This window comes from Polypterus senegalus, chromosome 13, assembly GCF_016835505.1.
Source record: "Polypterus senegalus isolate Bchr_013 chromosome 13, ASM1683550v1, whole genome shotgun sequence".
Classification (NCBI taxonomy): domain Eukaryota; kingdom Metazoa; phylum Chordata; class Cladistia; order Polypteriformes; family Polypteridae; genus Polypterus; species Polypterus senegalus.
The window spans coordinates 105,990,211-106,015,368 of NC_053166.1; the positions used below are offsets into that span (position 1 = coordinate 105,990,211).

Genomic DNA, 25,158 nt, shown 5'->3' on the forward strand with positions numbered 1-25,158 from the left:
CTCCACTAAAAAGCAAAAATATATGTCTTGCTTATATTATGTCAAGGCGTGGGCCAGAGCAACCACTTGCACCTTCTCCTCAACCTGTTAGAACTTGGTCTTGTCCATACTACCTAAGGAACTATGTCACTGACTTAACTTTTCATCCTAGTGATTAAAAGAAAGAGTGAGCAAGAGTTCTGTTTCTCTTGTTCCTGCTTTGCATTTTATGATTGTTTAGCCTTGTATCAGTGACATGTTTTGTGCTGTCTTTTGCAATGTGTGAGTAAAGCACACGCTTTTTAAAAACAAAGGTACTGTGTCAAATAGTATATAACCTCAAAAAAATTTAGAACTGCATAAAGGAGAAGCATGCTTAGTGAAAGGTCACTTTGGCAGGAACGTGATAATATTCAGCCTGTTACGTTATTGAAACATTAATTGTAATGTTGCTCATGGCAGATTTGCAATTTGCAGTTCACAATGCTTGCATCTTCTCTTTATCATCATGATTGATAGTCATTCATTTGCAAATATATTGCCCTTTTATTTTCATGGGCTTACTTCTTAACTTGAGATGCAAGGTTTAAGGTTTATGCTGCTCTTTTCCCATTTCTACTACAAAGTCCTAATGTATGTGATTCCAACTGTGATTAAAGCAAAAATGCTTCCATATGTGAACTCTGAACTTTTTTTTTTGCTTTACTGAAAAAAAGAAGGCCTTTGCCTAGCATATATACATAAAATTTATTTTCAGAGATAAAGAGAGTAGATAGAAACAAAGTAAGACTTGGAGAGATAAGTGGGAAGAAGTGGGTTCATCTGTACCGTGGACTGACAGATTTACGTCGACATTTTCCAAGCAATGTTTCCAAAGCCATTTTGATAAAAGCCTGGAAGTTACTGCTTCTCTCCCTTTGGCTGTCCTGTAGAGAAAACAGAAAAAGCAGCATATTTTGATAATTTAAACTGTGCCTAATTTCAGTTGGTACTATTAAGCACTGCAATTCTGTACAAATATACTGTATATAATTTTGAAGTGAATACTATTTTGTGTTGTGAAACGGATAGGATACTGTATATGTAATGACATTTTTCTGGGTATCAGTTTAAATGTTATAGCTAACGCATTTGCATTTCTGTCCTATCATATGTACAATATGCATTTAAAACATTCTGAATCCAAGCTTGAGTGTTCTATACATTGGCAGGGCATTTTATAAAGTGCAATAATCTATTTGTATGTTAGTCCACTGTTTTCCACTCAGCCTGACCTTGAATTTTATTGGACATGTCAAATCCATTGCCTTTCTAAGTTGTTGTAAACCTTGTCATAGTTAATGAGTGCTCTGAATTTGCTACAGATGCACATTTGCATTAAAATCAAGGTGACTACTGAAGGTGGTATATTAGCTTTTGTTTAAATGAATTTCTTTGTATGCTTTTGGGACCACTCCAATATTTTCCTAGCCATCCAGCATTGATTATTATCTTTCTGAAACTCTCCTTTTGATACTGGGCACACTGCACTCAACACTATTAAACCAACTGCTAGCCAGCATGGCATTGTTAACATATGGCAGAACTGATCCATGGACTCCTGGGGTTATCCCATGCACCTCCATGTCACCAGTAGATGAAAACAAACATTTGATAGTGACAAAGATATATTGTAATGCACCCTGGCAAAGTGTTTTGTTACATACGGGTACCAATTCAGAGTTTGGAAAAAACACATTAAGCACTTTTCAATCCTTCAAAAACTGCTAGACCAATTGAAAAAATTGGGGCAGGCTGAACAAAGAGTAGCACGTAATAGGTGTAAATGTGAATCATGGTACAAATGAGCTATATGCTTGCAAAAATTGCTTTACTACACCCATCCATCCATTATCAAATGTTTTCCATTGGGCTATGTGACATTGGGGACACATCACATCTTCGCAGTATCACATGCAAGGCAGGAACCAAAATTATACATGGGGACATTTAATTACAACTACTGGCATATTAAATAATAGCTGCGTGTGGTTTTTGGGACAAAAAACAGACAAAGACTCTCTAGCAGCTTTACTATATTCTTGAACTTGGAGAGGTGTCAGCTAACTTTTAAGAATTGCCCAGTGCAGAGGATGTGGACCCATCTGTACTTACTGCCCCACTGCCTTTCATAAGAAGACACGGGTGATACCATATCTTAACCTTATTGCTGGCATATGAATCCTATTAATCTTTGTCTCAAGAAAATACCTTCAGATGGGCAATGTTTTTAGTGAAAACTTCAAGCCTTGTTCTCTGTTACTGACCTGTTTGTTTCGTTTCTACTTTGTGTATCTTCAGCTGTGTCATTAGCATGATGTCATTTTTGCACTTTGGCATTTGCTGCTTTACAGGTCTTTCATAGTGAGAAGTGATGTGTATGCAAGCGCCATCTAGTGGCTGTGGTTGAGTGTGAGCAGAGTGGACTTCTCCATACACAGGTCTTTCGTTTATGTATGTCAAAGTAGAAAATTATCATCATCATGTGTAAAGAGTACAGTGAAATTCTTCTTGTATGTTTGACTAACTGATGATATATGCATACTGTACTTATCCAATCAACTATTTTGATACAGTAATTAGCGTTCATTTGTATTTATGTACCATTTTGTGCTTGTGTGTGTATATAAGGCTGACCAATTCTAATAGAATGCATATAATTGTATCATGTAAGGAATAAAGGTAAATTGTTCTACTTTTGGTACTGAACTCTTAATTTTCAATCTACTTTTTTGTTTGAAATGGAATTTGTAAATATACATACTTGTAAGAGAATAGACACATTTTTGTCAGATTTATACTGCAAAAAAGTATACCTTTTAAAATTCAATTCTATTGCCATTATACCTTGCAGCAGAATAAAAAATGTTTATTGCTAGAACCACCAGTGCAGAAACATTTAAAAAAAATGCAGTGGCAATACACAAAGTAAGTATGAAATGACAGAAACAAATTATTGAATAACTCAATTGTAACAAATAAATAAATGAATATCAGATGTAGAAAAACAACATTAATTACACAGAACATGCAACAAATTGCATAATACAGTACAAGTAACTGATCTGTAGATTAAGCCGAGACTTTAAATTAATTGTACATATAAATCGTGCACATGATTATAGTATGTAGTGGAGTCTTGGTCACAGGTGAAGCAAATTACAGCATGTGATTGTCAATAAAATTCCAAAGATTTTTCATACTTTTACCTAATATGCTATTTTTATTCTTATGGTTGGTCCTATTTTATATTTTTTCAAAACAATCACACACTTGTGTACTAATTAAGTAATCAAATTATAATTAACCTTGAGTCAGCTCTCTCAGAAAACAATAGAAATTTTTCAAATATGTAAACTTTCAATTTTTTTAACTTACTTTTTTCAGGTTACTTCTTTTTTTGTCTTTGCCAGTTTATTCCCAAAACACTCCTCTGACATGAGTAAAACTCACTTTGGTCAGACACTAGTTGCCATACCAGAGCTATTAAGAACTTTCAGAATAGGAAAGGTGACATATAAATACATTGTTGTCATCAGAATATTAATATTATAAATGGTGCATTTTGATATATATAGGCCTTCTGTTACTCAGATGTTTTTGTATGGTGATCCATTCTGGAAACACCCAGGAAACTGTAATATGTCCAAAGCCTAAAGAGCTGCTTTTCCTGATGCACTCTTGCCAGTGCTTCTGGCATACACCATGAATTGACATTTTTTTAATCAAATTTGTACACAAACAATTACTGATACCTGTATGCCTAATAATTTCTACAAAAAAAAAAAAGACAAATTAGGGGTGGTTAACAAAGGAGTCACTTAATATATAATTCTTGGAGAATATATACACTGTATAATATATATGTATGTATATAAAGAAATTTGAAAAATAAACCAATTTCATTATACATGGCCAATGGTACATATGTGATAAGGCATAGTATAGTTGTATGTGCTCATGTGTACTGAGTGCAGTGAATTCCCTACTTGCATACAGTACTGTATATTGTCATTTAGCACTATGGTGAAGACTGTGGCACAGAGAGCTGCTTCTTGATTCTTGAACTGGTGAGTAGTATGGGAATACTTTTTTTCATTTTGTAATTATTTGTCAAAGGATCCTCCTAGCACAGGGAGTTGGTGTAGCCCCTGGTTGATATACTGGAAATACAAATAACATTTAAAACTTTTGTAGTGTCATTTTACCTCCTTGCTTTTTGTTGTTATCATCTCCTTTTTGATCGCTCTTTTTTGTTTGATCCTTGTTGCCCTGCTGTTGCTGAAATTAAGAGAGAAAATACAAAATCATTTCTGATTGCAGACATAATATAATATTCCAAATATTCTGCTATTCTGTGACCAGGCTCACACTTGGCAGCAAATATACTATATTGCGGCCAGCCATAGTTACTTGTATACATGCAGTAGTAGAAGAAAGACAGGTGAAATCAACAGTAATCATCTGTCTTCTCATTAAAACTACTAAATGAAGATAACATTTTGAAATATTAAATTACTAATAAGCATGATTGTTCTTTCCTTTCTTAGTTTTCAATTAAATAAGCAGGTGTTGGCAAGTGATTTTTTGCTTTTTCAGTTTTATTTATATCATTATGACTATGGATTTGGCTTTCATGGTTGTGTCTAATTCTGCTGTATTACTTCATTCCTGTGGACCTCTGCACCACATCAATATACAACACAGAATGCTGGTAAAGATCAGGTCCCCATTTGGATTGTGTTGTGTTTCTGGTGTCCTAAATAGGAAAAAGTGTTTGCCCTGACTGGGCTGTAAACCTACTTATGATGGAAACTAGACATAAAAACTGCACTTTTATCGGATGGATAAAGATTCATTAAATATTCCTGATAAATGTAATTTTTCTCAATTTTCTGGAAGACAGTGTTGCACGTGATGCAGCCTCAAAGCAGAAGCCCTTGACTGGGATAGAAATAAACTCACCTTATTCTTACCTTTTCTGCGTGAGACTCCTTCCAGCTGTCCAGACACCAGTAAAGAGTCTCAATGTATGACTTACTTCAGTTGAACTTTCATGAGTAATTGATGGGTGCTTATTTGGCTTACCTTTGTGGCAGATTTTTTGTCCGGCTTGTTACCTAAAAAGACAAGTACTCACCATCAGTAAATACTCTGGTTATCTGAAAACTATATTATCAATATATATATAGCAGTGTGTGGGTTTGCTGCCTCATGGATCCAGTATCCTGGGTTCAAATTGTATGCTAGTTAGTATCCATGAAATTCCTCCATGCATTTTGTGTTCCTCCCTGATCCTCCAAGACATGAATTTTAGTTTCACTGATGATTCCTAATTTGCCCTGTGTGGGAGAGAGCTCTGTGATGGACTAGCTCCTCATTCAGAAATGTACTCTGGTACCATTTGACCCTGAACTGCATTTAACAGTTTGAGAATATTATGTTATATATTATTGTCAATTTATCTGTGAGAAGGAGCAAACCCTTTAGATAGTCATGTTTTAAATTGTATGCAAAATGCATTTTATGAAATGTGACATAAGAAATATGATAAGAAATAAATTGACTTTACCACATCTGAGTGTTATACTGATGTGGCACTGTTAAGATGTTGTGTTTTATAAATAATTACTATATATTTATTTCTCAGCTGTGCTGCTTACATGCACTGTAAATTATCTATTTAATACTCTATCCATTTTCTGAATTAGCCTATCCCATTCAATATCACAGAAAGTTAAAATCAAATGAGTGTAATTCAGGATGAGGCATCGGTCAATTTCTGGGCTCATTCACAAAACACATCTGTGATTCATACCAATTCATAACTCATCATTCATACCAGGTCAATTTAGAGCTGCAAATGAAAGTAATATGCATGTCTTAGACTGGTGGAAGAAAAACGCATGTGGACATAGCAGCAGCACCCATGTCACTATTCTATGTATTAATTTGAATGTATAAGCAAGTAATATTTAATAGTTTTAACATTCTGTAAGGGACAGCCTCAACCTAAAATCAGAAATCCCCACATCATCTCTTAGTGTAATTGAATAAATCCTTAGCTCAGGTTTTAATCTAATAGAGTTCTGTCAAACATCTCATTATTGGTATTCTTGCGAAGTGAAAGTCCTGCATGCCACATCCAGCAGAGCATTAGCCTTGTCACACCTTCTCATTCTCTCCAATTCTCAGCCTTGAGAAATAGCTTGTTTGACAATGTTTGTGTTTGTAAGACAAAACAATTTTTTCAGAATTGCTTAGTTTGATTCAAGTAATGGGAAGCCACATCCTGTCATAGTTGGGGCATAGTAGGAACCATCCCCAAGACAAGATCTTCATCCCTCACAGTACACACTCATGCCCAAATCCATACTCCAACAGTATATACTAAATCTAATTTTAAAAAAGTCGAAATAAAATTCCATACTCATAAAAAGAATTTAAAAAGCAACGAATGACTTATTAATTTATCTAGTAACTCATTTCTACTAGCTTAAAGTTTTACTCTGCTGGCCTAGCTCTCTTTCTCAGGGGTGTGGGTTGATTTGTTCCAAACCTATTTTTTTAAAATTTGATTTATTTGTGTGGAATATTATTTGATTTTTTTTTTTTAAATTAATAAAATAAAAAAAGAAAGCGATGAATTGAATCACAGTTAAATCACATTTTATTAGTTAAAATTGATTTGACTTTTAAACTATTTCAGTTTGTGTTTCTCCAACTATGAGCTGTGAATTTTCTGTAGACATACATGTCCACTTTATATTTAATATAATAATGAAAACTATCACACTTCATATGGCTGTACAAAGGTTGGACAAATTAGTGGTCCAGACATCCAGGACTACCAGGTTTTAATTCCAGACAACCAAACTACAGACTCACAAGGCCCAATGGACTACCAAATGTTTTGGATCATTGGTCCATGCAATATTTTCCTAATCAAAAACAATACAATGAAAACAAAAGATCCCATTCTTCATTTACAGTCTTCGTGTGGGTGTCACAGCTGCTTATAGCATGTTGGACTGCCATAATCACTGTCTAACATACATACACACACACACACACACACACACGCACACACTAGTGAGCAATACTGTATAATGAAATTGTGCAACAAGTCTCTAAAGCAAGCCAGGGAAACAATAGTGTTAGTGAGGGCAAGAATGACAACAGTTAATCATGCTCTCTGATTGTTTACCACAACATAAAAATGTAATAATTAAAACATGGTTTGTTATGGATTAAATAAAAAAAGAAGAGCAGAGGACAAGGTAACCCATTTCATTGCTGCTTCAATACCAGTAACAAATGAAAGGAATCATAATTACAAGCAGTTTTATCACAAAAAATAATTGAAAAATGACTTTCCAAACACTGGTAGTACAGTACTTCAGTGGATTAAATATTGAGGATATTCCGCAAAGTAGCAATGACTGTAGGGAGGAGACAACATCACCACCAAGTCAGACAATGTACCGTGCTGTATGCAGGAATAAAGTGGTCCTTTGTTTTCAGGCAAAATTAAATTATTAAGATTGAAAAGGTGAGAATGTATAGTGACATTTACTATGCTAGTCAGCTTGCAAGATCTAACAAATGCTGATGCACTGCAGAGTCATTTCATGAATTGTACACTGATGCAGCATGTAACTGTACTGTATTCAACTGACAGGGCTTGATGCTGCTGAAAAAATGGCCTAAAATATTTAGTAGCTTGTTAATCACCTGTGATGACCTTAATGATCCAACAATGTTCTGTCACAGATATTCAAGTGTTCAGTCTTGAAAATTGAAAATTAACCTTTGGAAATCAAAAGATTATACCCCTTTGCAAGAATCTTAACTTATACAGTCACAGAAAGAGCATGAGAGGAACCTCATAAAAAAAATAAGATGATCGCAATATACCGATAGGTACTCTGGACTCTTAACAAGTATACTAGTGGTTCTGAAAACACTCTTTACTACTAGCCCAAATACTGCAGTGTGAACATGCCTGTATAATCCAACTGCATACATATGTGTGTGACACTGTAAAGGATATATTGTAAATTAGAATAACCCTGAGGGTCAATGGATGATGTTTTTGACAAAGAAATTAAATGTTGGGTATAACTATGGTCTGAAAACAACATTTAAGAATACAATATTAATGCAGTTTTAAAGTTTATTTTTGGTAAAATATTTTTGTGTACGTAAGAAAAAGATCATGACATAATACCTTAACAATTATCTGTTTACTAAAATATTCTCGTCCAAGATGATGGTTGCATTTATATTGCAGTGGAAAATAGAATTCAATATAATTGTGTACAACAAAACATTACTGTAAAAAATGTGCAGTAACCCTACACTATAAAGCTGGGCTACCAGAAAGCATATCTAAATTAACGGGTCTGTAAAACTGGTAACCCAACAGTCTACTATATACATGTACAATTTGTCCATTCCTACTATTTCCACATAGGCTATAAGATATAGGTATCCAAATATTAAAGCATATCAAAAATAGCTGAAAAAAATTGTGGTACCTTTCGATATGAATAGTTCTTTTAGTAACTGGTTCACATTTTTTGACGAGAATTGACAACAAATAGGTACATTCCATCATCATTGTCAAAAAGCACACACATTTCTTCAACTCTAATTAAAAACGCGAACTATACTATACTATACTATACTATACTATACTATACTATACTATAGGGGTTTCTTTTGATTCTGCAAGTTATCTTTCTTTCACATGAAAACAAACCCGCAATTAGATACACCCCCTCGCCACAGCGCTCCCACCTTTCGCTCCTGGCATCTTGACGCGACTCAGACTCGTTAGGATTGTAACTTCTGTTTGAGTGTGAAAACGCTCCGCTGGAGTGCTGTGCGCGACATTTATGGTCTGGGAATCTGTTCTGGAAGAGGCTGTGTAACAATCCAGCGATTGTCCCGAAAAGGCACAGTCAGCGAGGCAGAGCCACACCGTGTATCAACGCACTACTGAGCTCACTCAGCTGTATTCACTCAGCTGTCAAAGAGTCACGTTCATTCAGCCATTGTGGGCAACACCCGACCAATAAACAAATCGTGTGTATCTTGCGTTCTATCACGCCTGCATTTTGTTAATATAAAGTGAACCTAGATGGAGGTGGTTTAAGCCGTGATAGCTGTGACACATATGCTTGGGTTGATTAAGCCTAAGGGTGTTGTTCGGCCTGCCTTCTTTACGTCGCCCCTTTAAACGTTTCACACCACTTTACATCCTGGAAATAAAGCTCTTTAGTCCTTAATAATTATGTAGGCATTAATTTCTGCAAATTATGCGTCGCTTAGTTTGGTCTGCTATTTGAATCACCATACCCTGACTATGATTTAATAAAAGCGCAAGGTTTTTCAGCTTAAATAAAGCAAAACAACTGAGACTCACTATAGTTACTGTTATATAACAAGACCATAACAAATGCCTGTAGAGCACGGGACCCCGGAATGTCTTTTATTCATTCAAATGTGTACAGGCCTTTTTTTCTGTAGTTTGCTGGCTAAGCAGCGCACGATCGCGAATACGCAGTCACATTTAGTCACACCCGCCAGGTTAGCATTGCCAATTTAACCTGAATGACGACTAATACAAGGAGAACATGCACAATCTATTAAACTGTGATCGGAACTGTTCATAAGCTCATTTTCTAGAGATCAATTTTTTGAGAAACACTGTACTACTATACTGTCCTTATGTGCAATGTGATTATGAAAAAAATACTCAAATCCATATGGATGTTTTTTCTTGAGAAAAATTAAAATTGCAAACAACACTGTAGTATAGTCTTCCGTATTATGAGATAATTTTAGAGATCACCGATTACAAAATGCGACCAAAATATAGAATACTGAAGAATTTAACATTTTTTTAGTTGTTAAAGAATTCATTGTTGTTGTGTTAAGTTTTATAACATAGGAAAACTGGTTTTGTGATGTCTTGCAAGTATCGGGCTGATTCTTAAATGTGCAGGGAATGAAAGGTTGATAATAAAATCCTGGGAAGTATAGTGACATTGGTGGGTGATTTGGTTAAAATGAAATGATACTCGTCATTGTCTTATTGATCCCAATTGTGCTATTCATTAAAGTAAAACTCAATAAACACTAATATGTTACAAAGATAAGTGTAAATGTGTTATATAAGCAGGTTCTGTAAGTTTTGATTTTGACGTGGAAGTGCACTTGATATATAGCAGCATGCTGTTTCTTTAATGCCTCATGATGTATGCTGGACTTAGACCGAGTTACCTGTCTCTTACCTTGGAAAGAAAGTGAATAATTAACAGGACAGCAGGAAGAGAAGGCACACCATTATTTGAACAATTGGCATGGAGGATAGAGACAGTACTGTTGGAGACGTATCTTTTTTTGTTCACTGTTCTGACAGCGAAGTTTTGGATAGTCAAGGTAAGCAGCAAATTCCCACTCTTTTCCCCAAAAGGAATAAATATATAAATCCTTCTTGGAAGTTATAAAGCGTCAAATTATGGACTGATTTTCTCTTTGCATAAAATAAGAGGAAGGCATTTGAAAGTAAGAGAAGAAAGAATTTTCCAACTTGTGTATGTAAACATTTCCATTTTTTTGACTTTAGTTACTAAATGTTGGACTACACTTTTGTATATTGCAAGGTAGGAGATCGCACAAAATGATCTCTAACTTGCAAGGTCTGGAATGGAGCTTTTTAGTTATAACTATGATGACCTTTTTGCCACTTTTTTCTATGTTCACTTATATTAATATAAACAATTCATACTTTAAATATTGTTACCACTCAGTGCCTGGGATAATTCAGTTTTTCAGTGCTGTAGTACTTGCTTTGCAGAGGTTTTATGCACTTCCTAATGCGTGCCTCTTGCTGCCAACAAAGAGTCCTTCTCTCTCTGAGTTTGACCGTGAATGTATGAACACCAACATTTAATATCAGTACCTCTGGCAACTCCATACTGCCTTACGTTTTCTCCTCCACTGTGAAATGATGTAACAAAAAGAGTACTAATTTGTAATACACTTAACAATTTGAATCCTGAAACTGAGTAGAATCAATATGGCTCTCTCTACCTTTTTGTTAAGGAGCAGGCAAGATGAAATTACTGCTGCTCACCGAGTGTCATTCTGAAGCTTTTAATAACTTGGAAATAACACCTCAAACTAAATAGAAAGTTCTGAATATTTAAACAAACTACCAGCTAATCATTTATTACCAAAAGTGACTTATTATAATTTCAAATGCTTTTTAAAATTGAATTATTAGGGGTATTATGCTACAGTGGTGTGAAAAACTATTTGCCCCCTTCCTGATTTCTTATTCTTTTGCATGTTTGTCACACAAAATGTTTCTGATCATCAAACACATTTAACCATTAGTCAAATATAACACAAGTAAACACAAAATGCAGTTTTTAAATGATGGTTTTTATTATTTAGGGAGAAAAAATCCAAACCTACATTGGCCCTGTGTGAAAAAGTAATTGCCCCCTGAACCTAATAACTGTTTGGGCCACCCTTAGCAGCAATAACTGCAATCAAGCTTTTGCGATAACTTGCAATGAGTCGTTTACAGCTTGAGTTGACGAGCAGATGGCCGGACATTCTCCTTCAGGATTTTTTGATAGACAGTAGAATTCATGGTTCCATCTATTACAGCAAGCCTTCCAGATCCTGAAGCAGCAAAACAACCCCAGACCATCACACTACCACCACCATATTTTACTGTTGGTATGATGTTCTTTTTCTGAAATGCTGTGTTCCTTTTACACCAGATGTAACGGGACATTTGCCTTCCAAAAAGTTCAACTTTTGTCTCATCAGTCCACAAGGTATTTTCCCAAAAGTCTTGGCAATCATTGAGATGTTTCTTAGCAAAATTGAGACGAGCCCTAATGTTCTTTTTGCTTAACAGTGGTTTGCGTCTTGGAAATCTGCCATGCAGGCCGTTTTTGCCCAGTCTATTTCTTATGGTGGAGTCATAAACACTGACCTTAATTGAGGCAAGTGAGGCCTGCAGTTCTTTAGACGTTGTCCTGGGGTCTTTTGTGACCTCTCGGATGAGTCATCTCTGCGCTCTTGGGATAATTTTGGTTGGCCGGCCACTCCTGGGAAGGTTCATCACTGTTCCATGTTTTTGCCATTTGTGGATAATGGCTCTCACTGTGGTTCGCTGGAGTCCCAAAGCTTTAGAAATGGCTTTATAACCTTTACCAGACTGATAGATCTCAATTACTTCTGTTCTCATTTGTTCCTGAATTTCTTTGGATCTTGGCATGATGTCTAGCTTTTGAGGTGCTTTTGGTCTACTTCTCTGTGTCAGGCAGCTCCAATTTAAGTGATTTCTTGATTGAAACAGGTGTGGCAGTAATCAGGCCTGGGGGTGGCTACGGAAATTGAACTCAGGTGTGATACACCACAGTTAGGTTATTTTTTAACAAGGTGGCAATTACTTTTTCACACAGGGCCATGTAGGTTTGGATTTTTTTTCTCCCTAAATAATAAAAAACATCATTTAAAAACTGCATTTTGTGTTTACTTGTGTTACATTTGACTAATGGTTAAATGTGTTTGATGATCAGAAACATTTTGTGTGACAAACATGCAAAAGAATAAGAAATCAGGAAGGGGGCAAATAGTTTTTCACACCACTGTATGTTTGCCTCCATAAAGAATGGAGCTCTGATGGAAAACTATACAATATATAAGAAGAAAAGGTAAAGCACAGGATTCTAAGAAATGCATTTTGGGTTGTGATATTTAATTCTAATAACCATAGAACCTAATCATAAATATTATAATAAGTGATATACTGTATACAAAATCTTATTTATTTGATAACATTCATTGGCTTAGCATACCTTATGTAAATTTACTTTATATTACCATGCCATTTACTTATATAAAAACTTAAAAACTACAATGATTATTAAAAGAGGAGTTTGTATATATACATCCATCAGTCCTTCCAAAATCCCAATCCCTTAATCGAATTGTATGATCACAGGGAGTTGGAGCCTCCCCAGGCAACAAATAAGCACAAGATATAAACCAGTCTTGGACATGGTTGTATCCTACTATAGTGTGCTTTCACACACATATAGGCTCAGTTTAAAGTTGACAATTAGTCTTTGGACATGGTAGTTAAACCATAGTGCCCTGCATGAAAAATTCAGTTCATGTTTAATTTATGTTTATATAGCACACATCTGTTCAACAATCTCATGGCACTTTCACTCATTACATATATAACAATATCCAATTCAGGGTCTCTCTGGTTTAGAACCTATCAAAGAATTATTAGATGGAGGGTAGCAACTAACCTTAGACAGGTCACCTGTACAAAGCCATTATACGATTTAGAATTTCCAATTAACACATACATCTTTTGAATGCAAGAAGAAAACGGACATCCAGAGAAAACACCACACAGGTAAGGGCAGTATGTGAAAACTGCACACAGACAGTAGTCAGACATGGCATTTGTACCAAATATGCTACTATGTCTGCAATTTTATTTAAGTACAGTTGACATCAGAAGTTTACATTTTGTACACTTAGGTTGAATTCTATAAAACCCATTTTATAACCCCTCCACAGATTATATACTAACAAATTGTAAATTTTTAATAATTTTGTAATATTGTTTAAGACATCTACTATGTGCAGGGCAAAAGTAATTTTTCCAGCAATGTTCACAGACAGATTCCAGTGGGTCACAAGTTTATATTTACTTTGTTAATGGTGCCTTTAAACAGCTTGGAAAATACCAGGAAATTATGTCAAGCCTTTGGACAATTAGACAATTAGCTTCTGATAGCGAATTAGCTAAATTGGAGCTTACATGTTATGTACAGTATGTTAAGGCCTACAATTAATCTCACTGACTCCTTGGTTGACATAATGGGAAAATCAAAAGAAATCAGCCAAGACTCAGAAAACAAGGTTCATCCTTGGGAACAATTTCCAAAACCTTGAAGGTTCCACATTCATCTGTACAAACAATAATATGCAAGTTATAAACACCATGGGACCATACAGCCATCATACTGCTCAAGAAGGAGATGCATTCTGTCTCCTAGAGAAAAATGTACTTTGGCACAAAAAGTGCAAATCAATCCTAAAACAATAGCAAAGAACCTTGTGAAGATGCTGGAGGAAACATGTAGACAAGTACTATAGCTATATCCGCAGTAAATGAGTACAATATCAACATAACCTGGAAGGCTGCTCAGCAAGGGAGAAGCCACTACTCCAAACTCACTATTAAAAAGCCAAACTGCAGTTTACAGTGGCACATGGGGACAAAGATTTTACCTTCTGGAGAAATGTCCTCTGGTTTGACAAATCCAAGATCGAACTGTTTGAACATAATGGCCATTGTTATGTTTGGAGGAAAAAGGGAGAGGCTTACAAGCCGAAGAAAACCATCCCAGCCGTCAAGAGGTTCAGGCTCTGTTGTAAATGGGTCTTCCAAATGGACAATTACATCAAGCATATCTCCAAAGATGTAACAAAATGGATTAAGGACAACAAGGTCAAGATATTAAGTGACATGCCCTTAATCTGACTGAAAATGTGTGGGTAGAACTGAAAAAGTGTGTGTGAGCAACAATACCTATGAACCTCTTCCAGTTATAGCAATTCTGTCTAGAGGAATGGACCAAAATTCCAGCAACTTATTGTAAGAAGTTTGTGGAAAGCTACCTAAAATGTTTGGCTCAAATTAAAAATTTAAAGCCAATGCTACCAAATATTAACATAGTGTAACTTGTGACCCACTGAATAATGATACACTCATATAGTCAATAAAAAGCTAAATTCTCTGTCTGTGAGCATTGTTGGAAAAATTACTTTTGCCCTGCACAGAGTTGATGTCTTAAATGATTTGCCAAATTTATAGTTTGCTATAGATTGTTAGTTTTAAATCTGTGGAGGGGTTGTAAATTGAGTTTTACAGAAGTCACCCTAAGTGTACATAAACTTCTAACTTGAACTTTATATACAGTGCTATATTTTGAATAGCATAATACCATATTACAGTGCCTATAAAAAGTATCCACACTTGGATGTTTTCAACATTTTATTTTTATACAACCATTGAATTACAGTTTATTTATTCTATTGTTTTATTTATTCACATTTCTTCAATTTGAGACACCATAGCTTTGTAACTGCTTTAGGTTTGTCTCTTTATGGTGTCACTCACTAGTCTTCTTGCATGATCACTCAGGTTTTGTGGATGGCCTACTCTAGGCAGATTTTCAGCTGAGTTATCCTATTTCCACTTCTTAACTGATTGATTTAACTGGATTCCAAGGAATATTCATTGACTTGCATTTTTCTTTCATCTATCCCCTGGCTTGTGTTTTTCATTAACCTGTACACAGAGTTGCTTGAAGTGCTCTTTTGTCTTCATTATGTAGGTGAGGCCATGATATTGACTCACCACAAGAAGGGCCTTTCAGATAAGGTGCATCATCAATTGAAACACCTTGCCTACAACATGTGATCTCCATTGAACTAATCCTGTGCTTTTTAAAACCAAATTGCTTCAACAGTGATGATTTAGGTATACCATATTAATGGGGGTGAATACTTATTTAATTAATAATTTTATGCTTTATATTTGTAATTATGGGTGGCACAGTGGTGCAGTGGGTAGTGCTGCTGCCTTGCAGTTAGGGGACCCGGGTTCGCTTCCTGGGTCCTCCCTGCGTGGAGTTTGCATGTTCTTCCCATGTCTGCATGAGTTTCCTCCAGGTACTCCGATTTCCTCCCAAAGATATGCATGTTAGGTGCATTGGTGATTCTAAATTGTCCTTAGTGTGTGCTTGGTGTGTGCGTGCTCTGTGGTGGGCTGGCGCCGTCCTCAGGGTTTGTTTCCTGCCTTGAGCCCGGTGTTGGCTGGGATTGGCTCCAGCAGACCCCTGTGACCCTGTAGTTAGGATATAGCGGGTTGGATAATGGATGGATATTTGTAATTACTTTGGACCACTTTGCAGTGATTTGTTTTTGTTTTGATATTAGTTGGTCTTTATCTGTTGATTAGTGTAAAAATACATACTAAATCTACTTTGATTCAGAATTTCATAACAATAAAATATGAAAACTTCCCTGTAGATGTGCAACAGTGCTGCATCATAGGTCCAGGAAAATGAGATCAAATTCCATCTCAGGCAATGTGTGTATGGTTCTCCCACATCATCTTTTTGTCTGCATGGGTTTTTCTCATGATACTCTGTGTTTTCCTACACATTTCAAAAATGTGCACTTCAGGAAAATCAGTGAGTGTAAATTGTGAATGAGCATGTCCTATGATGTTCTAACTCCCTGTCCAAGGCTGATTCTTTTTTTGTATCCAGTGTTGACAGAATAGACTCCAGCCTGCAGCATTCTGAACTGGATTAACTAGGTAGAGCAACTGATGGTTGGCATTTATGACTTACTCATTGATTTAATTTTTGAACCCATTTCTGACAGTACAGTACATGTCAGACGCAGCAGGAGTCTATCTCTGTGGTGAGTAGCACAAGGCTGTAACTAGACTTAGTATTAAACTATTCTATTCTGTTCCACCTCTAGATGTGCTAGTTAGGCCTGGTCCAAATTGGTCTTGAATGAGTCTGAATGTGGCCCTGTTTGTAAGTGGACCCTTGGATGGACTGTCTCTTTGTTTCTTGCTTTGCACACTGTGCTGCCAGGAAAGGCTCCAACCTCTGCAACTCTAAATTTTGTTCCAGAATTTTGATATATTGTACTATATGAAAGAAACTGGATCATTTTTACCAACATTATTTTTAAAGTATTACATGAAATTATTTATGAGATGAATTTACAATTTTAAAACAATTCAAACCGGAACTAGATGGGTTCAGGATTATCAAGCTTGGTTATGCTTTGTTATTGTATGTTGTGTTTTGTTACACTGTGTTATGTTATGCCAATATACTCCTCAGAACATTTGACATTGTCAGTTTGTTTTTTCTTATTTCAAAACATTTAAGCCACTGACATTTACACTACCTTGGCATGACAGTCCAGGTACTTCTTTAATAATGCACCCTCCAACTATAATGATCTCCATCTTCAGTGTATCTATGACCTCATGTTCAGGCAAATTTAGGGATATTTGTTGTTCATATTATTACAAAGTTTGACAAATACTGAGGGTGTTCACATGGAAACACGGCTACTGAAATTACATTTTTATACTGACCATAATAACCATCTGGAAGCTTAGCTGGCTTAACAATGCAGTTGGTGAGAACAGCAGTAACAAAGCTCAGAAATGCAAAACGTTTTCTCTCATAAATTCAATGTTTCTTTGCCATTGTGATGAGCTTTCAATAATGTTAACAATATTTCAGACAAATTATATGACAACATCTTGGTTTTGGTGCCTATATTGTGATTGATTGGGAGGTATGACATAAATAGTGAATATTAGAGATGGGATAATCTGATTTACAGGGCAGTCGTAATTACTTACCATAATAAGTAATCCATGAATAACAGGTTATACTTATCTGTACCTTCATACCTTGGATTTGAAAGTGTTTGAAATATGCTGGAGTAGGGGTTGTGGCTTCGGGGAGGTTAAATTTACTAGTTTAAATCGAGAACAATACATGAAATAAACATCATACCATACAGAACAAGTTGCTGTCTGAAAAAAATAGTTTTACTTATTAGCTTTATTTTATGTGTCTGTTGTCACAGATGACACGAGTTGATTGACATCCCAACAAGAATTGATGGTTCCTTACCTGGATGATGTATCTTTATGATGGATGGCCATTATGCCATGTGTTGTAAATTTTGAAGGTATTATGAAAATAAAGTTCTTTTACTTGCCCCTGTGACGAAGCTGTGTCTAGTGTTTGGGGCTGTGAGATGCCCACTGCAAACCATGTATATGTTGTTTCTATTTTATATCTGGCATTATATAACTAATTGGTTACCATAGCATATATTTTTTCTAAGCAATGATCTTGTATCAGAAATGAAAATTAACTGTTTTTTGTTTTTATTGGCAGCAAGGTAGTGTTATTCAGGTAAACTGTGATCCCAAGAAATGGTGCGAAGAAGCAACTGTTCTGTTCCGGAGACCGAGATCCCATTGTCTACAGAATTTTTTGAAAGTAAGAGATTATACATATTTTGACTAGCATGCTACCATACCACAGTGTCTATAAAAGTATTCTCCCCCTTGGACGTTTCCACATTCTATGGTTAAAAACATTGAAACACACTCTAATTTGGCTTTTTGAAACTGATCAATGGAAAAAAGCCATTTAATGTTAAAGTGAATACAATCTCTACAAAATGATGTAAATTAATTACAAATATAAAACACAAAATAATTGATTGCATAAATATTTACCCCCTTTGTGTCAGTATTTAGTTGATGCATCTTTGGCAGCCATGACAGCCTAGAGTCTGTGTTAATAGCTCTCTATCAGTTTTACACAATAGTTCACTGCAATCTTTCTCCATTCTTCTTTAAGAAAAAGGCTCAAGCTTTGTCAGGGTAAGGATCATGAGTGAACAGCGTTTTGCAAGTGCAGTCACAAATTCTCAACTGGATTGAGATCTGGACACTCCACCACTCCAGGACATTAATATTGTTGTTTTCAAGCCATTCTTTTGTAGCTTTCGCTATATGCTTGAGGTTGCTGCTTTGCTGGAGGGAATTTCTTCTTCCATGGCAAAGATTTCTTTCCGGTAGGATTTTCTTGCATTTGTCTGCATTTATCTCACCATCCACCCACACAAGCCTTCCAGGGCTTGCTGCATAGAAGCATGCCCAGAGCATGATGCTGCCACCACCATGTATTTTTGATCATGTGCAGTGTTTGGCTTTTGCAATTCATAGCATTTAGTCTTTTGGTCAAAACGATTTATGTTGGTGTTACGAGACTCTAGAACCTTCTTCCAGCTAACTTTGGAGCCTCCTATGTTCCTTCTGGCAAACTTAAAATAAGATGCTATGTGTGTTTTTTTTTTTTTGTTCTGGTGAAGCACCCAGGCAGCAGTTGTTGTATATGCAGTCTCTCCAAATTCAGACATTGTAGTTTTTAACTACTTTAGAATTGTCAAAGGTCTCTTGGTGGACCCCCATACTAGTCTTCTTCTTGCAAGATTGCCTCAGCTAGCCAGATTTACAGCTGCACTACACTTTTTCCATTTCTTATTGATTGATTTAACTATAGTCTAAGGGATATTCAGTGTTTTTTCTTGTATCAATCACCAACTTGTGCTTTGCAATCATGTTTTCACAGAGTTACTTGGAGTGTTCATTTTGCCTTCATTGTTTAGGTTGAGCTACAGTCCTGACTCACCACAAGTTGGACTATCCAGCTACAGGTGCATTTACAGTAGATTACAATCAATTGGAACACTCTGACTACAGACAGGTGATCTCCAATAAACTAATTACGTGCCTGTTCAAACCAACTGACTGTAACAGTGGTAATTTAGGTGTGTCATATTAATAGGGGCGAATACTTGTGTGAACAGTTATTTGGTGTTTTATATTTGTAATTAATTTAGAGCACATTGCAGAGATCTGTTTTCATGTTGAGAATAAAAGGTCATTTTCTGTAGATTTGTATCAAAAAGTCAGAATAAATCATTTGTGATTCAATGTTGTATTAGAATAAGATGTGAAATTTTCAAATGGGATGAATACATTTTATAGGCACTGTAAGTGAGGTACAAGTGGCTAATCAACTTGAGGTAATACTTGCATTGTTGTTAGCTTGCCTAAACATTTCTATGATATAAATTGAAAAAAATATGCTTTCTGCAGTGAGTGCATATTTAAGGCCAGTGAGTTTCCCAAGGATGCATACTGATTTGACTTTATTGTTACTTTTCACATTTAGTAGAATTTAATTTTAATTTGGCTCTAATGTTGAAAAAGCTATTGGCCCTGTTGTCTGTGAATCTTTTGGGAAGATACCTTAATAAAAGGCTCTAGCAGAAATTAGTAATGTCAGACATCTGATGTCATATGGCAAAACATTGGGCTGCAATGTGACATAGTTCTTAGTGTCACTGCCTTTCAGCATCTGGGCACTAAGTTAAAATCCATGTCACAATCAAATGTGTCTGTTTCTCATATGTCTTTATTACATTTTCTACTACATCCCATAAACATGAGCATTAGATTAATTGACAACTCTAAAATTAGCCCTGTATAACTAAATGTAGTGTGTGGGAGTCTGCCTTATGATAGTTTGATATCCTATTATGGACTTGGTCATGTCTTGTATCTATTGCTGTGTGGATAGGTGCCAGCTCACAGTGACTCTGAAACTGAATACTCAGCCTTAGATGATGGACAAACTAACAGTATTTACATTACGTAGTAAACACTGTTATAGGGCACTTAACAAATACAAAGCAATTGTTTATGTGTATTTTTTCGCAATGGTGCATAGGCTGACTCAATGATTTGTGATTCAGTGACTGAACTACACAACCCTTCTTTTTTTTAAAGTTCAGTAACTTAGCACCTAGACCTTGCAGAAAAACTTAAATATTTAGATACCTTTGGATACTTTCTTTACAAAAATAATGAAGAGATGAGTTTGGAGTTTGGGCATTTCCAAACTGCAATAATGTAAACATGTGTTTTGCATGCATGTACTGAACTATTATTAGGTAGTTCAAGCTTGGTTGGTTACTGCTTTATGTCCTCAATCCTCACACCATGAGCCATGAGAATGGAGTAACAAAATCTCAGGTGAATCTTGAATAAGGAAGTGATGAAATGTTTGTGCAAAAGGTAGCTAGGAGTTTCATAAGATCTGTAGCTGTGATGCAGTTAAACATTCTTACATTTGTTAATGGTCCTTTACAGAAATCAAAGGAGAGCTTTGGCTTTTCCTTCTCCCTGCTCTTCTCACTTTCATTCTATCCGCTGTGTTTCTGGAGGAGATGGGCTTCTTGTTCCGCAATATCACTTCTTGCAGACGTCGTCGGCTATATCTCTGGATTCTTGGCATTTACCCGGTAAAACAAAAATGATATATATATAAAAGTGTAAATTGCTAGCACACAAATGATAATTTTCTGCTCTTTCTATTGAAGATTTAATGGAAATATACAAGTTTTTTCTTTCATTAAGTCCAGCTCATTCATTTCCATGTTTCTTCTGTATTTACCTTTCAATGTAACATCTTGTGGACTGATGATCAACTATTTACTGCATTGTGGTGATATAGCATCTCTGTATATTTTTTTCAGGTTTTCAGCATGACGTCTCTCATTGGGATGTATGTGCCTCGCTCTATGTCTGTCTGCAGTTTTGTTGCCTCTCTGTAAGTAAGCCACATGGGATTTAAGCTTAATCATTTAAGAGTTTCACTTTAGTTCACTTTTACTATGCTTATCATGGTGAGGGTCCTGGTGGAAACAATAACAAATTGGACTCTGTTCTTCAGCAAAACTTTCCAGCTGCAAGTGGGGAATTTTTAAAAGTTACCTGTTGAGTTGAAAGATAGAATGCTCCTAGTTTATGCTGGCTTCTCTTGGTTTCAACAAGCAGCAGTTTCACTCAGGTCATTTCTTACTGCTGACCTCCCCACTCTATCATGAAAAGTGAGCTCAGAAACACTGTGCAGGAATTTTATTTCAGCTGCTTAGACTGACTGTGTCATTCTTTTGGTCCTTACACAGAGTTCATTACAATACATGTAGATGGGGATATAGATTGACAGGTGAATAGAAAGACTTGCGCATGGATTTACTCAAGCTCCCACTTCACCACTGTTGTCTGGTAGAAAAGCCAAAAAACTGCCATGGCTGTCCCTATTTGTTGGTGAAATTCAGAATCAGCTGTAGCTTTACCAGTGAGCAACACCCTAAAGTACTTGAACTTGACTTGGAACATCTGATCACTCATTACCTGTTGCAAAGACACCACTGTTTGCCAGGAGAGAATCATGTCCTTACATCTGAGGTGTTAATTTTCATCGTTCATTACACACTATTGTAAACTGCTTTAGAGTGCCTCAAAAATGCCAGTCTATGGAGACCAAGAAGACAACATCATTGGCAAGAGTCTAAGAATTAATTCTGAGATTTCCACATTGGATACTCTCTATGTCTCAGCTGAACCTTGATATCCTGTGCATACAAAACAAAAGCAGGAGAGTTGACAGTTGAATTAATCAATAACACTGTATTGGCAAATATGTGAACATCGCTCTCAGTCCACAATTACCAAATCACTTGGCACACACAGCAATGACCATAGGACTTAGTGGTCGTGTGGCTCTTTTGTCCTTTAATCTATTATTTTTTTATTTTTATAATTTAAAATAAAAAATAAATTAAATAAAAAAGGTATGAGCAATTTAGGTAATCCAAAACCAATTTTTAATAATGAGACCAGTGCAGTACAAGTCCAGTTAGATGTTGGACTTTTTGGATGATGACATGTCTTCTTTGGCCAGTCTTCCTTGAAGGCTATGTCTGCAGGAGATGCCAGCTAATCATGTACCTCAAGTTTAGGGTCACTGAACTGGAGGTAGAGTTAGCATGCCTATACTTAAGTAGAGAATTGGTGGACCTGGCCCAGATGTACTTTAGAGAGGACCCCTAAGGAGGTGTGGGAGTTCATTCCAGACTAGACAGGTAGAGATAGGTGGGTCACAAGACAAAGGATACACAATGTTCTGGGCATCGACCTCAGAAATGGAAGTGTCAAAATCCTTTTTCCGGCACTTGTGGAGCTGTGTCTCTGAAGACCTTTATGTGGTAGGCAGGAATGAGGAATCCAAATGGGCTACCTCTAAACCAGTCCACAGAAAGAGAGAGGATGTGATTATGGGGGACTCAATATTTAGGGGGATTAAAGACACAGAAAGTCTTGCATGGTGTGTTGCCAGTAGATGTACAGGTGGGAGACCACCCTGTAAACGTTGATAGGCTGTTGACCATAGCGGGGGTGGATCCAGTTATTATTGTCCATTTTGGAATAAATGACATACATAAGGGAAGGTTATCAGTTCAGCAATCCAAATCCAATCCAAAGAGTTAAGTGCTAAGCTGTGGAGTAGAATTGACAAGGTAGATTTCTCAGAGGTTCCACATGTGCCACACGCCAGTCCAGAAGGACAGAGGAGATTAGAAGGCTTAACAAAAGGCTCAAATATGGGTACAAGTTTGCAGAGTATAGATTTATGGCACATTAGGACACCTTTTGGAACAAATGGAACCTGTTCTGCTATGTCAGGTTACATTTGAACCAGGGAGGCATCACTGCGTTAGGAGTGGTATGAGTAGGTTAGTTGAGGATTGCTTAAACTAGGGAATGGGGAGGCAGTGAGTTTAAGACAGGCCAGATTTAGAATTGTACATGGAGGGACAAGCAATCGTGTAAAAATAAATATGCATAGTAATGTAAATTCTAACCCAAAGTTTTATTGCAAAAGTTAAACAAGTAAAACTTAAAATAGCATGCATTACAAGTATCAAAAATAAAAGAAATGAGTTAGAGTTGTATGTAACTGAAAGTGATTATGATATTATAGTAATTACAGAAACCTGGCTAAATAACAACGACGGCGATGAGTAAAACATAGAGGATTACACATTTTTAGGAAGGAGAGACAGAACATAAAAGGAGGAGGGTTTGCCAGTTATGTTAAGTAGTATTTAAATACAAGTCTTCTTCAGTTTAACAAAGAGCCACATGTTAATGAGGACATATTTATTAATCTGAAAAGCAATAAGGAAAGACACCTTATTTTAGAAGATTGCTATAGACCCTCCAATGAAGTGTAATATTGAATAGGCAGGTTTGCAGGGGGAAATTATAGTCATGGTGGACATGGTGAGTTTTTGGACATAATCAAAGACTGCTTTTTAACAACGTGTTTTAAAGCACCAATGTGGGGAAAAATGCCTGTCTACATTTAGTATTTTCTAACAATCCGGATAGAATAGTCTAGAAGTAATTGAACTGCTATAGTCACGTGACCATAGTATAACACAATTCTCAGTATTATGCAAGAGTGCAAATGCAAAGACCAAACCTATGAAGTTTAACTTTGACTGGGCAAATTTTGAACAGCGGCGATAAAGTATAAAAGAGATAAGCTTTTAAGTGTGGAGACAGTCAAGGAACAGTGGAGCAGGCTTAGAAATTTTTTGCACGACAGGTATATCCTAAAAACTTGAAAAAGGAAAGCTGTTAAAAATCCACAGTGAATGAATAAGGAGTTATTTTTAGTGCATGTAAATGATTTGGACTGGAATATAAATAACATGATGGTTAAGTTTGCAGATGATACCAAGCTTGGTGAATTGCCAGATAATCTAGAATTAGATTTCCAGGGCTGGAGCCTGGCCAGGACGCCCAGGAGGACCGGAGGAGGGCTTGTGCCTCCTCCAGACTGCGAGGGGGCATCCGCCCTGGTTATGTTGGGGGCCTCGGGTAAAGGGCTTGGAAGCCCAGCCCTGTAGGGACCCGTGGCCACCGCCAGGCGGCGCCCCGGTGCCTGTAGAAGTCTGGAGCCCAGCACTTCCGCCACACCAGGAAGTGCTGGGGGGAAGAAGACAGGGGACACCTGGAGGGCTTCCGGGTGCACAGCTGGCATTTCTGCCACACTGGGGCGTGTCTTCAGAGGAATGCCGGGAAGCAGCTGGAGCCCATCTGGGTTTCTATTTAAGGGGCCGCCTCCCTCCAGTCATTGGTGGATGTCGGGTGGAAGAGGACGGAGCTAGAGTGAGGACTGGAGGCGGCCAGGAGAGAGGCACGGAGAACTGTGAGGCCTGGACTTTGGGGGATCGGTGCAAGAGGCACTGGGGTTTGAGAGCACGTTAAAACTGTAAATATTGTGTGAATAAAGAGTGTGTGGTGGAACTAACCATGTCCGTCTGTGTGTGTCCGGGCCAGCGTCCACAGTGGCGTAGTCGGCAGGATACTCCGCCTGGTTCAAGGCGGGGACCTGCATTAAAAAATATTTCTGTGGACGACCCGGTGCAGCAGCGGACCCCACACACTCACTGCGGGAGCGGCCCGTGCACAACCCCGCGGGAGCGGTTATTCATTGTTAATTTTCCAAATTTACTCCAACTTATTAATTTGTTGCC

The 25,158-nt window shown here is 36.8% G+C and overlaps 1 protein-coding gene and 1 long non-coding RNA gene across 2 annotated transcripts in view; one reads left to right on the top strand and one right to left on the bottom strand.

Moving 5' to 3' along the window:
- Positions 1-556: 556 nt before the first annotated feature.
- On the bottom strand, positions 557-9,069 carry LOC120543134. The gene is made up of 4 exons (XR_005636294.1): positions 8,821-9,069; positions 5,107-5,138; positions 4,227-4,299; positions 557-905 (listed from the first exon to the last, which is right to left on the bottom strand). It is a non-coding gene; the product is annotated as an uncharacterized LOC120543134 (long non-coding RNA).
- Positions 9,070-10,399: 1,330 nt separating this feature from the next.
- si:dkey-16n15.6 (organic solute transporter subunit alpha) overlaps positions 10,400-25,158 on the top strand; it is a 41,477-nt gene continuing 26,718 nt past the window's right edge. Inside the window, exons 1-5 of the mRNA XM_039775295.1 lie at positions 10,400-10,467; positions 17,770-17,874; positions 18,087-18,191; positions 20,918-21,069; positions 21,304-21,377. Of these exons, the coding sequence (XP_039631229.1) occupies positions 18,125-18,191; positions 20,918-21,069; positions 21,304-21,377 (293 nt within the window). The 5' untranslated portion in view covers positions 10,400-10,467; positions 17,770-17,874; positions 18,087-18,124. The remainder of the gene's footprint in view (positions 10,468-17,769; positions 17,875-18,086; positions 18,192-20,917; positions 21,070-21,303; positions 21,378-25,158) is intronic.